This window comes from Elephas maximus, chromosome 10 (assembly GCF_024166365.1).
Source record: "Elephas maximus indicus isolate mEleMax1 chromosome 10, mEleMax1 primary haplotype, whole genome shotgun sequence".
NCBI classification, from domain to species: domain Eukaryota; kingdom Metazoa; phylum Chordata; class Mammalia; order Proboscidea; family Elephantidae; genus Elephas; species Elephas maximus.
The window spans coordinates 101884119-101898942 of record NC_064828.1 but is presented as its reverse complement, the minus strand read 5'-3'; the positions used below and the strand labels follow the sequence as shown (position 1 = coordinate 101898942).

At 43.3% G+C, this 14824-nt stretch overlaps 1 protein-coding gene across 1 annotated transcript in view; it reads left to right on the top strand.

Moving 5' to 3' along the window:
* Window positions 1-14824, top strand: part of KCNK10 (potassium two pore domain channel subfamily K member 10) — a 160433-nt gene that overhangs the window by 105850 nt on the left and 39759 nt on the right. Inside the window, exon 4 of the mRNA XM_049898380.1 lies at window positions 2798-2958. Within this exon, the coding sequence (XP_049754337.1) occupies window positions 2798-2958 (161 nt within the window). The remainder of the gene's footprint in view (window positions 1-2797; window positions 2959-14824) is intronic.

The window sequence follows — 14824 nt, the reverse complement described above, 5'->3', positions numbered from 1 at the left end:
TAATAACAACAACAGCAACGACAATGATGGTAATGATACCTTTGTATTGGGATAGTCTTGGCCTTGTCGATTCCTTCCTTGTCAGTAGTCCTGGGTATTCCTTGGTTCGTTGGTGATTCTCAGGTGGCATCTGTCTTCCCCCAAGTGTGTGTGTCTCTGTATCTAATCTGCTCTTTTCATAGCTAAGAAGTGATTAGATTTAGAACCACTCTACTCACGTATGATCAAACGAACATAACAAAGTCAACCCTATTTCGAAACAGGATTACATGCCTATATATATGGGTGAGGGTTCAAACATGTATTTGGGGGAGGGATACAATTTAACCAATAACAAGATTAGGATTTGGAGAGGTTAAGTGCATCTAAGGACAACCAGGTAGTATGAGTCAGAATCCGGGCTGAAGCCTCTGTCTTCTCACTTCTCACGCCCGCCCCTTGGATGGCACGGGAGATGTTGCATCAGCACTGTACTGTGCCCGGGAGGTGGGGAGGATCCTCTCTGAAAGCTGGAGGAAGAGGTGCAGCACTTGTCAGGAGTAATAAGGTGCCTATTCAGCAGGTTTAAAGCCTCGATTTGTCTGCCTGTGTCTGCAATTTATTTCTTTCTGAGATACACAGACTAACAGGAAACCTCTCTTCCCAGACTATAACCAGGCAGCTATGAGACAGTCAAGCAAGCGTTTTAAATGTTTTCCCCAGCCGCTGGAAAGTTTCCAGGAGTCACCATAAACCTGCACAGAGTTAAGCTGTGCAGGCACAGCAATTAAAAAACCCATCGCTATAGGGTTGATTCCAGCTCCTGACGACCCTATAGACAGAGTAGAACTGCCCCATAGGATTTCCAAGGAATAGCTGGTGGAATGGAACTGCTGACCTTTTGGTTAGCAGCTGAGCTCTTGACCACTACACCACCAGGGCTCTGGCACATCAATAGGGTTATGTTAATGTAAACCAGATCATTCTAGAGGGCAATGCTTAGACAATGCTTTTGTCCGAGCTCCTGAAAGTGCCTGGAAAAAGTTCTGAGAGCTTTCTCTGTAGAATTAAGTTGAACCGGTGGTGAGTAAGAGAAATGCAAGATTAGGAAGGCTTGCCTGAACACTTAGTTAAGAAATGGAAACTGTAGTTTAGATAATTTGTGATAAAGGGTTTGAATGATCGATTTTGAACAGAAAATTCAAAAGGAAAATAGCCAGGTGACTCATTCCCAAAGGCAGGAAGCAACAGTGAGTTTTCCAGACCCAGAGGGGGGTGAATGATGGACCAACCATCAACATTATTCTTTACTATTCTTTAGTATTAGTGCTATTATAATAAACCCAAAACCAAACCCATTTTCGTTGAGTTGACTCTAACTCATAGCGACCCTAAAGGACAGAATAGAACTGCCCCATAGGGTTTCCAAGGAGTGACTGGTGAATTCGAACATGCCGGCCTTTTGATTAGCAGCCGAGCTCTTAACCACTGCTCCACCAGGGATCCACTATTATAATAGTATTAGCATTATTTTTACTGTATAACATTACTCTTTACCCACGTCAATAACCATGAACCCAATAACTGGCCCCACTGGATGGATTCAGAAACAGGTTCTACATGAGTTAACCTAGCTTGGGAGAACAGTTAGGTGACACTCTAGACTCTAGTTAGCATAATATTGTAATACTAATTGGCATGAAAATGCGTATCAATTAATTTAGACTCTCATCTATATAAATTGTGGTAATGCTATAAGTCTTTTTTTCCCCAGCAAAGCTTTCCTTAGCGCCATCCATATAGAATAGGCCCAACACTCAAAATACATGTAACTTAATGTAATTGCAAAACTCTGAAGAATGCAGATGTTGGTGTTTTCAAAGCACCGTTTGAAATACGTTATTAATTGACTTGACTGTAAAAGGACTCTCTCATATTTAAACATCCAATCTCTCAACAAACATTTATTAAGCATCTGATCACCCTCATCTAAGGATGTGTGCAGGAAGAGGGTAGGGAGAGAGGCAGAACTCAAAGATGGTGTGGAGTTCCCAGTCAAGAGAAAGAGACCCAGGCAGATCTCAACATTGCTGTCAGTGCGGAAAAGAGGCACAGTGTCTTCCCTCTTTTCTGGCTTCCCAGGTTAGGGCGCTATGGTTCACAGGTCCTTCAGCATTTGTGCTAAGCCATATATCTTCCTTAAGCCAGAGCACCCATTACCTTAGGAAGACAAATGTTGAAGACAGCCAATTGGTCCAGGTAGAAGGGGTGCTCACTGGGTAAAATGGTAAAGGAGAAGCCCTTTCAAATCTAAAAAAGGCAGTGGTGAACACTTCCCAGACATCCAAGCCCCCTAAAAAGCCAAACCCGTTGCTGTTGAGTTGATACCAACTCATAGCGACCCTATAGGACAGAGTAGAACTGCCCCATAGGGTTTCCAAGGAGTGGCTGGTAGATTTGTCCAGGGCTCCCTAAACCAGACATGTCTAGTCAAGTCCATGACGTTTGGTCCTTCTGAAAAGGATGATACCATTTTCCATCAGAATTACAATTCTGGGTGACTACAAATTTTCTAAAGTATAATCTAACTGAACATATAAAGAGCCAGGTTCTCTCTGAGACTATTCGCAAGCAGAGAAGAATGGAAGGATGTTCTGAACATCTCAGAGCCTTTGAGATGAATTTCTGTGCCCTAAGGCTCATGAAGTAGTGGTTATATAGAACTTTTTAAAGAAGAGAAGTCTGTGGGTTCTTTGGTTCAATATTCTGATCTCTCTGTCACCTTACCATTCTCCCTCTCTTTAATATTTCTCACCAGGGTATGGGAATATTGCTCCAAGCACTGAAGGAGGCAAAATCTTTTGTATTTTATATGCCATCTTTGGAATTCCACTCTTTGGTTTCTTATTGGCTGGAATTGGAGACCAACTTGGAACCATCTTTGGGAAAAGCATTGCAAGAGTGGAGAAGGTCTTTCGAGTGAGTACTGCGTCTATTTAAACCTAACCAGTGTGATCCAATTGACTTTAGCCTGATGGGATCCAGAAGGAATTATCAAAGGTGTTGTATCAGATATGCTTCCAGTGGTATAGTTGAATGTCATGATGGTATTTTCTGTTTTGGCCAATGGAAGTCATGGGTACTGTGTCTACACTTCCTTCTTGTGAGTAGCTTCCTACTTTGGAGTGGTATTGCTGGAATCTCAACACAAGAGGGTAAAGTATGGATTTTCCAATACATATTTTCTGAAGAAGTGAAGCATACTAAATTTCTCCTTGAGGTGGAAAATGGGTTCCTTAGTGTATTTGCAATAGATAGAGAATTGTAAATTCATCCATTTTGCTGTTGGAACTCCTTCATGCCATTTTATTTCCAAGCTCAGTGTTTTCAGACAAATCCTGGCATCTAAGAGCTCTTACAGAAGCGTATCTTCTCATGGTTCTGTGTTTACATCTGCCTCTTCTTCATGGCCTCGCCCTCTCTCCCGTCCCACTGCTGAGTGCTCACTCAGTTATAGTATACCAATATACTAACTTATACTAAGGTGTTGATGATTGCTATTGGCTTAGTGTTTTTTTTCCTCTTGGGAATACTTACCTTTAAACAATAGACAAAAACGTCAACTCATGTTTATTTACTAAAGATGGCTTTTCTGGCATCAGTGTCAGGCATGTGGAGTAGATACAACTGGACTAGGGCTCCCAATACCCTTTAACTCACACCCATTCATATGATTTAACAGAACACTTGTTTTTCTTAAGTGTAAAGTCATTTCTGTTCTTTTTTTTTCTCATTATTGATCCAATTCTCAAGTGTTTTGAATATTCTTCAGGGGATTCTTTCTGATGATGACTTAATATTTTGAAATGACATTTGGAGATCTTTTCCAGAATCTAGCAATGACGAGTAAAGATAAAAAAAAAGCTGTACTTTTTTCTCTGTGAGACAAGAACTCTTAAACTTTCCTCTTAAGTCTGTCTGTCTCTGGTATCATGGTGTATACTTATCTTCAGAGGAAGAGAACAAAAAACAAAGCAAAACACAACAAAAACCTGTTGCCATTGAGTCAATTCTGACTTATGGCAATCCCATAGGGGTTTTTTTGGCTGTAATCTTTACAGAAGCAGATCACCAGGTCTTTCTTCCATGGGGCTGCTGGGTGGGTTTGAACCACCAAGGAGATCCCTAACTGAAGTGTTTCAGAGGTTTCGTTTGAGTGGCGGGAATAGGGCACTACAACTGGGTAGGAGCCACCACTTATAAGCTCAGTCACCCTGGGTAAGCTGCCTCAGTTTAGTCATCAGAAAAATGGGATAGAATTTGAATCTACTTTATAAGTTTTTGATGATGAGTAAATAAAATAATGTACAAAAAGGGGTTGGCACAGGGTCAGCCGCACAAGAGTTCAGAGCTGCTACGTGTCTGTCTCCCAAATAAAGCACTGCTTAGCAGGATTGACACCCATTCATGTTTCATCTGAGTAGCTTGGTGGTGGCATGTGAGTTTTTCTAGAATATCTGACAACCTTTGCCCCATAAGTGCTGGCTGGCCAGCTGGTCTCACTAGAGCATGCGCCTGGGCCCCTCAGTGGTCACCATGGAGACAGTTGATGCTCAGTGCTCTGCTTCTCAGATGTTCCCATCTCCCTCAACCAGACCTGGCAACTCTGTCTCCAAAAACCTTTCTGAACTTTTTGGAGGTGTCTTCGTAGCCCTCCAAGTTAGAGAAAGATGATTCTGGCGTATTGAACACTCAGAACAGGATTCAAACGGAGAAATGACTAATCTGGGATTGTTTATTTTTATGTAGCTTCTCTAGATCTGTTTCCTCATATTTAGAAAGAAAGGATTGGACTGAAAGCCTTTGAAATCTCCTTTAGTTAAACATTTTTAATTACTGTGTTCTAAATGAGCGAAGAGGTTGCAATCAGTTTGACTATGCCTGCTATCAAATTTGGGAACCAAATCTTCCCTAATGAATTTTAAACTACCAGTAGAGAGTACTGTTGTCTTTCCTCTTGAGGCTGTCTCTCGAATGGATCATTCAATTGGCTCTGAGACAGAGCCTTAAAATCTCACATTTCATTTTTATGCTGAATGGCCCACTCTGTTCTTGTAGTACCATCAAAAGACTGGGAGTCTGTTAGGAAGGCAAGACAGCCTTATATTATCGAATTGGCAGCACACAATGTATTCATTGGCAGAATGTTGGAAGGATGGGGTGACTGAATTCCAGGAGTAATGTAAGTGCACTTCCTGGGTATATAAGCAACCGATCCCATGGCAGCTTGCTTGCTGCATGTAAAGTTTTAGTAGAAAATCTCAAAGCTCTTTGCTATTCATTCAAACTACTTCTAAGCAGCCAATCACTCTTCCTTGATTATTTGAAAACTGGATTTTGCATACGCCAACACAAGCTCAAGGCTGTGAATTTTCAGTCTTCATGGGGAAGGTTCATTTTTTTCCCTTTTGCCTGCTGAGTAGTTGCTATAAGCCTTTTGTCTCATCTATTACGCTTTCTCTCACCCTTTGGGAAGGGAGGATTTATAGGGAATGGTGGTGGTTTTATGGTAGAGTTCTCACCTTCCGTGAGGGAGACCTAGGTTTGATTCCCAGCGAATGCACCTGAAGGATAGCCACCACTCGTCTGTCAGTGGAGGCTTGAGTATTGCTATGAGGCCGAAGAGGTTTCAGTGGAGCTTTTAGACTAAAACAGTCTAGAAAGAAAGACTGGATGATCCATGTTGAAAAATCACTCAATAAAAACCCTGTGGATCACAAAGGCCTGGTCCCCGATCCCTCGTGCATGGGGTCACTATAAACTCAACGGCAGCTAATAACAATAACAATTCCAAAAATACAAGATAAAATCAACCTTCCAGATACCAGTCTGTCACCTGAGGCACCTTGTTCATTCGTTCTAACACATCCCAAGTCCTGAGCCTCATTTTAAGAATTTCTGGGGGGTGCTGTGTTACTTAGGAATGCTGTTGACAGCAGAGTGATACAAAGCCTGACTGTTGAAGCTTCTATGGGATGAATAAATAAAAACTCTTTCTTCTCCTATGAAGTTCAGGATGAACTGAGAAATAGACCATGGAGTCAGATTTATAAATGTCAGTTTTATTGCTGATAAGCTGATTGGAGAATGTGGCTTTAGTTCTGAGGCCAAAAGACCTTACTGACCACTTCGCCCCTGAATTAGAAAGACTTCAGTACTGCGGTAGTGTAGTGGTTAAGAGCTCGGCTGCTAACCAAAAGATTAGCAGCTCAAATCCATCAGCTGCTCCTTGGAAACCCTATGGGGGATAGTTTTATTCTGTCCTATAGGGTCACTATGAGTCAGAATGGACTTTACAGCAGCGGGTTTGGGTTTTGGTCATCACTGTATTAGATTTCTATGGCTGTGTAACAAATTACCGTAAGTGTAGATGCATAAAACAACATCCATTTATCATCTGACAGTCCTGTAGGTCAGAAGCCTGGGTGGGCTTGGCTGAGTACTGTGTTTAGAATATCATAAGTCTGAAATCAAAGTATCAGCTGGGTGGGGCTTTGGATCTGGGGAAGAATCTGATTCCTAGCTCAGTCAAGTTTTAGTAGAATATAGTACCTTGTGGTTATAGGACTGAGGTCCCTGTTTACTTACTGGTTGTCACTGGAGTGGGCGGGTAATTCTCAGTTTCTAGAGGCCTCCCGCAGTCCTTGGCACATGGTCCCTCCATCTTCAAAGCCAGCAATGGTGCATCTAATAATTCGCATGCTTTGAATCTCTCTGACTTTCCTTCTGTCCCTTCTGCCATCAGCTGGAGAAAGCTCTCTGCTTTTGAGGGCTTATGCAATGAGATCAGGCCCCCCTGGATAATCCTCCTATCTTAGGTCAACTGGGCTATATAACATAGCATAGTTATGGGAGTAGGGGGGAACATCTTTGGGAGACCATTTTAGAAATGCTGCTTTCCTCACCCACTCAGTCATCAGAAGCCAGACTTCCTCCATAAAGGCCGAGCCTACCCCACTAACCTTGCTAGTTTGTGGAAGGCAAAGCAGAGTGCACCTCTCTGTAGGCGGATGGCCTCCAATTGGGAGAAGAAGGGGGCTGAGTCGAACTGGCTCCATCCTTTGTGCTAAAATCACCATGCAAGTCACTTGTCCTGGATGAGTGACAGGGAGAGAGGTCCAGAGTGCTACTCTAGCCAAAGCCCCTCTACATGGAACATGAGGCCAGGAAGATGGACATTCTCCCCAACACCGATTAACAGTGGAATAAGAATTTAGTTGCTTAATTATCTCACATAGCAAGGAACCTGGAAGTAAATTGCTCCAGGTTTGGCGCATTAGCTCCACAATGTCAGGTCTGCTAGGTTTGTTCTCTCTTTCTGCTCTGCTGTCCTTGGCATGTTGGTTTTTCAGCAGCATGATTGCAAGATGGCTACCGCAGGACCCAAAACCATGTTTTCATGCACCCACATTTAAGGCAAGACAAAAGGGCTCTCCTTTTATGGGAAAAAAATCTTTGCAGACTTCTCCTTATGTCTCATTGAGCGGACTGTGTAACATGACAATCCCCATCCTACAGGGGAAGTTAGGAATGTGAGTATCTGACAAAGGAGGCTGAGATTACTAAGGTTGGCCTATACCAGTGGTTCTCAAAGTGTGGTCACTGGACCAGAAGCATCAGCATGTTCTGGGAACTTGTTAGAAATGCACTCTGGGGTTGAGGCCCAGCAATCTGTGTTTACCAAGCTCTTCAGGTGAATCTGATACCTACTAAAGTTTGAGATTCCCTGACTTGGAGAAATGATGGTTCATTGCCTGGGGCTGAACACGTTGCTGTTATGAACAAAATTAGAATTCTGCTAGCAAAGAAGTTGGGGTAAGCAAATGACAGCATCTGCCACAGATGTCAACTAACTGCTAGCCACATAGGCCACTGGTAGGGAAGCTATTCTCCCCCACACCCCCTGCCAGAGAATCAGGTGGCCTTTGGGATCCTTGAATAAGTCAGGAGATTTATGCTATGGCAACACAAACAGCACAGGCTTAGTTTCTGTCCTACCAGGTCTGGGCAACTCCCCAGGCTTTAGGACCTGCAACAGCAGGGGAAGAGAACTGGAGCATTGCATTTGCTCTTAAGAGCTTTACCTCAGTTACAGCCCTTTAGTCTGAACTATGGGCCAGCTGCAGAGGGGGCTGTGGAATGTGTTGTTCAGCATCCAGGAAGAGGGGAGGATGAGAAAATTGGTGAGCCATTTGGTAATGTCAAGGAGTACCTGAGTGGTATAAATTGTTAACATACTCAGCTACTAACTGAAAGGTGGAGCTTTGAGTCCACCCAGATTTTCCTTGAGAAAGGCCTGGCGATCTATTTCTAAGAGATTACAGCGATTGAAAACTGTATGGAGCATAATTCTACTCTGACACACATGGGGTTGCCATGAATTGGAATTGACCACAACTGGTTAAGTAATGTCATGTGTGCATTGCCTGGGACCTACCCTGAGTCCCATTTCCAGGTGACAAGCATCCCTGGAATTTAGGTTCAGATCACTCTTTGAGGCATGGTATTGTAGTGAGACTCACTCATTTCACATTTGAGAAAATGGAGGCCATGATTTGCTAAGTGACTTGCCCAGAGTCACACAGTGACTTGGTAGCAGGGCCTTGGACTAGAACCAGTAATCCTACCTTAACCTTTCCAGCGGGCTGGAAGATACTTGCTATTGGATACATTAATCCACCATGAAACCAACTTGGAACATTCCACACTAAGTTATGGAAATGATTTATAAATATTTATATAACTGTCTTAGTCATCTAGTGCTGCTATAACAGAAATACCACAAGTGGATGGCTTTAACAAAGAGAAATTTATTCTCTCACAGTCTAGTAGGTTACAAGCCCAAATTCAGGGCATCAGCTCCAGAGGAAGGCTTTCTCTATCTGTTGGCTCTGGAGGAAGGTCCTTGTCATCCATCTTCCCCTGGTCTGGGAGCATCTCAGGCACAGGGACCCCAGGTCCAAAGGACATGCTCTGCTCCCAGTGCTGCTTTCTTGGTGGTATGAGGTCCCCCTGTCTCTCTGCTCGCTTCTTTCTTTAATATCTCCACAGATCGCCTCAAGACACAATCTAATCTTGTAGGTTGAGTCTTGCCTCACTAATACGACTGCCATCCCATCCTTCCCTCCCTCATTAACATCATAGAGGCAGGATATACAACATACAAGAAAATCACACAATACCGGGAATCATGGACCAGCCAAACTGATGCACACATTTTTGGGGGGACTAATTCAATCCGTGACAATAACACAAAGTAAAAATAATGTGTCCTGAGTTTCCCAGGGGAAATCTGAACCATTAGCAACGAAGGGTAATTATCTGGGATTAAGCGGCTGACACCAGGCTTCAGGGACAGCCTCTTCCTCCCCTGCCGTGGGCTGTCTCTTTTGCTGGATCAGGCTGGCTGTCACTCAATAGGACGCTATAGGAGAACTGGTCACATTTTCGACTGGATCCTACTTACTGGCTCTGAGCTGGACTTTGGCTGGTACGAAGCAGCTGCCTCTTTTTAATGTGGCCGATCAGTGGGCTTTCTGATATTCCCTCTGAAACTCACAGACACTCTTTTTCTTCTTTGGCCTTTTCCCCCAATGATAAGGCAGAAATGTTTATTTGCCTTTGGAGCCAAAGGAGTCCGGGTGTTGCCGACAATAAGAACACATTATCCTGAGTTATTGGTGCCGTGATTACTTGGGGAAATTGAGAGCCTGCCAAATGCTTAAGACGGGGTAAAGATAGTCTCAATCTGCTCATGATGTTTGATTAGTGGGCTAATCAATCACTTTGGATTGCAGCAAGGGGGAGGTCGGTGGAAGCCAAAGACTCTCGGAGGCCCCCGCCACATGCCTGGCATGTGTCACAGAAAGACGTTGAAGAGCACACTTGGAAGGAGGCTCTGTTTCTCACAAGGTGTCCTTGAGCTAGCATCCAGCAGCAAAGGAGTTAATTTAAAATTATTATTTTATAATAGTATAATAAAATAATTAGTATTTTATTATTTCAAGGAGATAAAAATCCCTGCTTTGGAAACTGGGTGTTATTTTTAGCTCTGTGGGTTCAACTTGAGCTTCCAGTTCCTGTTATCAGTGAAGGTGTTCATTGATGTTTCAGCCATGCACGCTGGTGCTGTAGCCACATAGGCAGGGGGATTGGGCTGGATTTTTGGTCTAAAACGTGGCTGCCTTTCAGTAGTATAGACGAGATGTGATATTGAAGTTCAGTTTACAACTTCATGAGCATGCTCGTGTGTCTGTGTGTCTGCCTCTATAACATGACAGTGATTGAAATACAGATATGTAATATAAAATCAAAACCAAACCAATTGCCATCGAGTCGATTCTGACTCATAGTGACCCTGTAAGACAGAATAGAACTGTCCCATAGGGTTTCCAAGGAGCGGCTGGTGGATTCGAACTGCTGAACTTTTGGTTAGCAGCTGAACTCTTAACCACTGCACCACCAGGGCTCCATATATAATAACATGTTTTTTTTTTTTAATATATGTATATTATACACACACACATACATGTATTTGTTGTTTTTTAGTTGATGTCCAGTCTGCTCTGACTCATGGCAACCTTATGTATAGAACGAAACATTGCCCAGTCCTGTGCCATCTTCGTGGTCGTTGTTACGTTTGAATCTCTTGTGGCTATCGCATGAATCCATCTCACTTTCGTTGGTCCCGTGTGTTACCAAGCCTGATGTTTTTTTCTAGCAGTTGATCTTCCCTGATGACATAATCATATTACAAAATCTTGACAACTTGATAGGGTTATTGTTACATGGCTAATGTGAGCAGTTTATTTTTATCAGAGAGAAGACCCTGGAGCTAGCGTAAGCAATTGCTTTCTTATTTTCCCTAAGGGACTAAAAAAGAGCGGAGGGGTAATTGTTTTGAAATGCAAAAAAGGCAAATAATTTTAGGGCTTTATCAACCAGGGCCCTTTTAAATTGGCTTAGGTATATTGCCTTGCTTAAATGATAGGCCTGGAATGTGGGTTTCCTTTGCTTGAGATGAAACTACGTAAATGAGATCCACAAAACAGATTGCACAGCATCTCTTAATGACAGCCCGTGACACAGTTTCCCATGAACATCCCCTTGTCTTCTCCCTTCCTCTAATGCAGGGTTGCTCAACCTTGGCACTACTGACATTTTGACCTGAATAATTCTTAGTTGTGGGGGATTGTTCAGTGCATTGTAGGATATTTAGCAGCATTCTTGGCCTCTACCCACTAGATGAACATTGTCTGATGTTATCAAGAGAGACCAGACCCTGGAGAAGGTTCATTGAAAAAGAGGAAGACCCTCAACAAGGTGGACTGACACAGTGGCTGCAACGATGGGCTCAAACACAGCAACGATTGTGAGATGGTGTAGGACCGGGCAGTGTTTGTTCTGTTGTACATGGGGTCGCTGTGAGTCAGAGATGACTCTACGGCACCTAACAACAACAACAACAACAACACCCACTCAATGCCAGTAGCACCCCTTTCCTAAGTTGTGACAACGAAAGATATGTCCAGACATTGTGAAATGCCTCCTAGTGGACAAAATCGCCCTGGTTAAGAACTACTGTTTTAATGGGATGTTCAGGGTTACCTGCCCCCCAGGCCCTAGGCATATGCTCTGCTCCCCTGGGCAATCTTCCACACGGGCTCACTCTCTCCAGCAATGGTCCCAACCAGTTCTTCAGTGTCAGCTCCATCCCTCCTCTCTCCTATGGTCCCTGAAAGAGGGCTTTGGAGATTTTATAATCTGGGAGTAAGATCATTTCTCATCAATAAGGGAAAATGCCTGGGGGCTTGACCCTGATGAGTATACATGAAAATGGCTCGTTCTACTATTATCTTCAATAGGCAAACCATCTCAGCAGGAACTTCAGCTGATCCAGTAAAGACTAATCTAATATACTGCTCACCCTCTTTCTGGGCTTCTCTTTAATAACTGGCTGGTGCCCCTTTGCTGTTTCCTGTTGTGGTCTGAGATCGCTATAGAAGGTTATAATGGCCTTTAAATGACATCTTCACTCTTTTTAATAAACAGTAAAGCTAGCAAAGTCTGAGTAACAGGCCTAAAATATAACTACGTAAAATACTGCCTGAATAATGTTTAACATTTAAACATTTTTAAGGTAGTTTAATAGAGCCTCTGTTTTTCTTTCTGGCGAACTTGGATCTCAGGTGACTTCCGGGAATCTGATGGCTACTTTGAGGTGAACCATTATGTGTGAGCATCTGTGAACTTTTGTACATAGGGACCTTTGTAGAGAACTTTGAATTTGCCATTGACCAATAGGATTTGGTTGAGGTTAAACGGAGTCTCAATGGCATCTGAGTATTGAAGTAGAAATATTAATACTAGTTGCTTATGTGTTTTGAGGGTGTACTGTATGTCAGACACTGCACTGTGGGCTTTAACTAGAGTAAGCTGCCCAACAAACCTCCCATTATTGTCCTTAATTTTGCACGATCGGAGTACTTCCTTAGAGAGGTTTTGTGACCTCTCCAAGGTCAAACAGCTCATAAGTGACACAGCTAAGATTCCAAAGCCAGGCCCCTGCACCAAACACACGCAGGGGTTCAGCCATTCCACTATCCTGTCTTCCTTCTTTCTCTTGTAACTTAGGGATAGGATCTGATGGTTCAGAAGAGGATTCACAGAAGGTTTATTAAGACCTGGGATAGGTAAAGACGGCCAGTTGAGAAAAAGTTAACATTGGCCCTTTCTTTATCTGCCTTCCAAAGGTTTTTTATTGCTGCCTTGTATTGGACCATAGCTTGTGCTGCTTCTCCATGGACCTGCTCTGTTTCCCTAATGCTTGTTGTCAGGTGCCGTAAAGTCAATTTCAGCTTGCCATTGAGTTGATTCTGACCCATAGCCACGCTATGTGACAGAGTAGAACTGCTTCATAGGGTTTTCTAGGCTGTTATCTTTATGGGAGCAGATTGCCAGGTCTTTCTCCTATAGGGCTGCTGGATGGGGCAACCTTTCGGTTAGCAGCCGAGCATGCTTAAACATTGCGCCACCACGGCTCCTTGTTCCCCTAAATCTGGTTCATTATTAGCAAACACATCTTTCCTGGTGTTCTCTTGGAAATTGACCTGGAATTTAAAGGTGCTTTGCTTATGTCTGCCACATGATTAATGTGAAGGTGGGTTTAGGACAGAGAGGTCTATACGGTTTGGGAAGTCTCTGGGTGTTGTAAACGATTGACACACTCGTCTGCTAACCAAAAGGTTGGAGGTTGGAGTCCACCCAGAGGTGCCTTAGAAGAAAAGCCTGACGATCTACTTTTGAAAAATCAGCCACTGAAAACCCCATGGAGCCCAGTTCTACTCTGATCCACATGGGTTTGCCATGAGTCGAAATCGACTCATAGCAAGTGGTTGGAAATTTTGACCCAATAGAGGAAACTATCTAGAAAATTTTTTTGAATGTTCATTATCTCATAGGCCTTGCCCATTGAAGACATGATCACTTCCTAGGGTCACAGGTGTTTTATTAACTCAAATACTTTATATCTTTGCTCTTGGGGGCCACCCAAACTTCTGTGATTCTTTAGATCTACCCCGTGATGACCTGTATCTAAAACTTTCAGTATTTTTTTTTTTAGCTTTTTTTTTTATTAACTTTTATTAAGCTTCAAGTGAACGTTTACAAATCCAATCAGTCTGTCACATATAAGTTTACATACATCTTACTCCGTACTCCCGCTTGCTCTCCCCCTATTGAGTCAACCCATTCAGTCTCTCCTTTCGTGACAATTTTGCCAGCTTCCGTCTCTCTCTATCCTCCCATCCCCCCTCCAGACAAGAGTTGCCAACACCATCTCAAGTGTCCACCTGATATAATTAGCTCACTCTTCATCAGCATCTCTTTCCCACCCACTGTCTAGTTCCTTTCATGTCTGATGAGTTGTCTTCGGGCATGGTTCCTGTCCTGTGCCAACAGAAGGTCTGGGGAGCATGGCCGCCGGGATTCCTCTAGGCTCAGTCAGACCATTAAGTATGGTCTTTTTATGAGAATATGGGGTCTGCATCCCACTGATCTCCTGTTCCCTCAGGAGTTCTCTGTTGTGCTCCCTGTCAGGGCAGTCATCAATTGTGGCTGGGCACCAACTAGTTCTTCTGGTCTCAGGATGATGTAGGTCTCTGGTTCATGCGGCCCTTTCTGTCTCTTGGGCTCTTAGTTGTCGTGTGACCTTGGTGTTCTTCATTTTCCTTTGCTCCAGGTGGGTTGAGACCAATTGATGCATCTTAGATGGCCGCTTGTTAGCATTTAAGACCCCAGACGCCACATTTCAAAGTGGGATGTAGAATGTTTTCATAATAGAATTATTTTGCCAATTGACTTAGAAGTCCCCTCAAACCATGTTCCCCAAACCCCCGCCCTTGCTCCGCTGACCTTTGAAGCATTCATTTTATCCCGGGAATTCTTTGCTTTTGATCCAGTCCAATTGAGCTGACCTTCCAGGTATTGAGTGTTGTCTTTCCCTTCACCTAAAGCAGTTCTTATCTACTGATTAATCAATAAAATACCCTCTCCCTCCCTCCCTCCCTCCCTCCCCCCTTCGTAACCACAAAAGTATGTGTTCTTCTCAGTTTTTACTATTTCTCAAGATCTTATAATAGTGGTCTTATACAATATTTGTCCTTTTGCCTCTGACTCATTTCGCTCAGCATAATGCCTTCCAGGTTTCCTCCGTGTTATGAAATGTTTCACAGATTCGTCGCTGTTCTTTATCGATGTGTAGTATTCCATTGAGTGAATATACCAC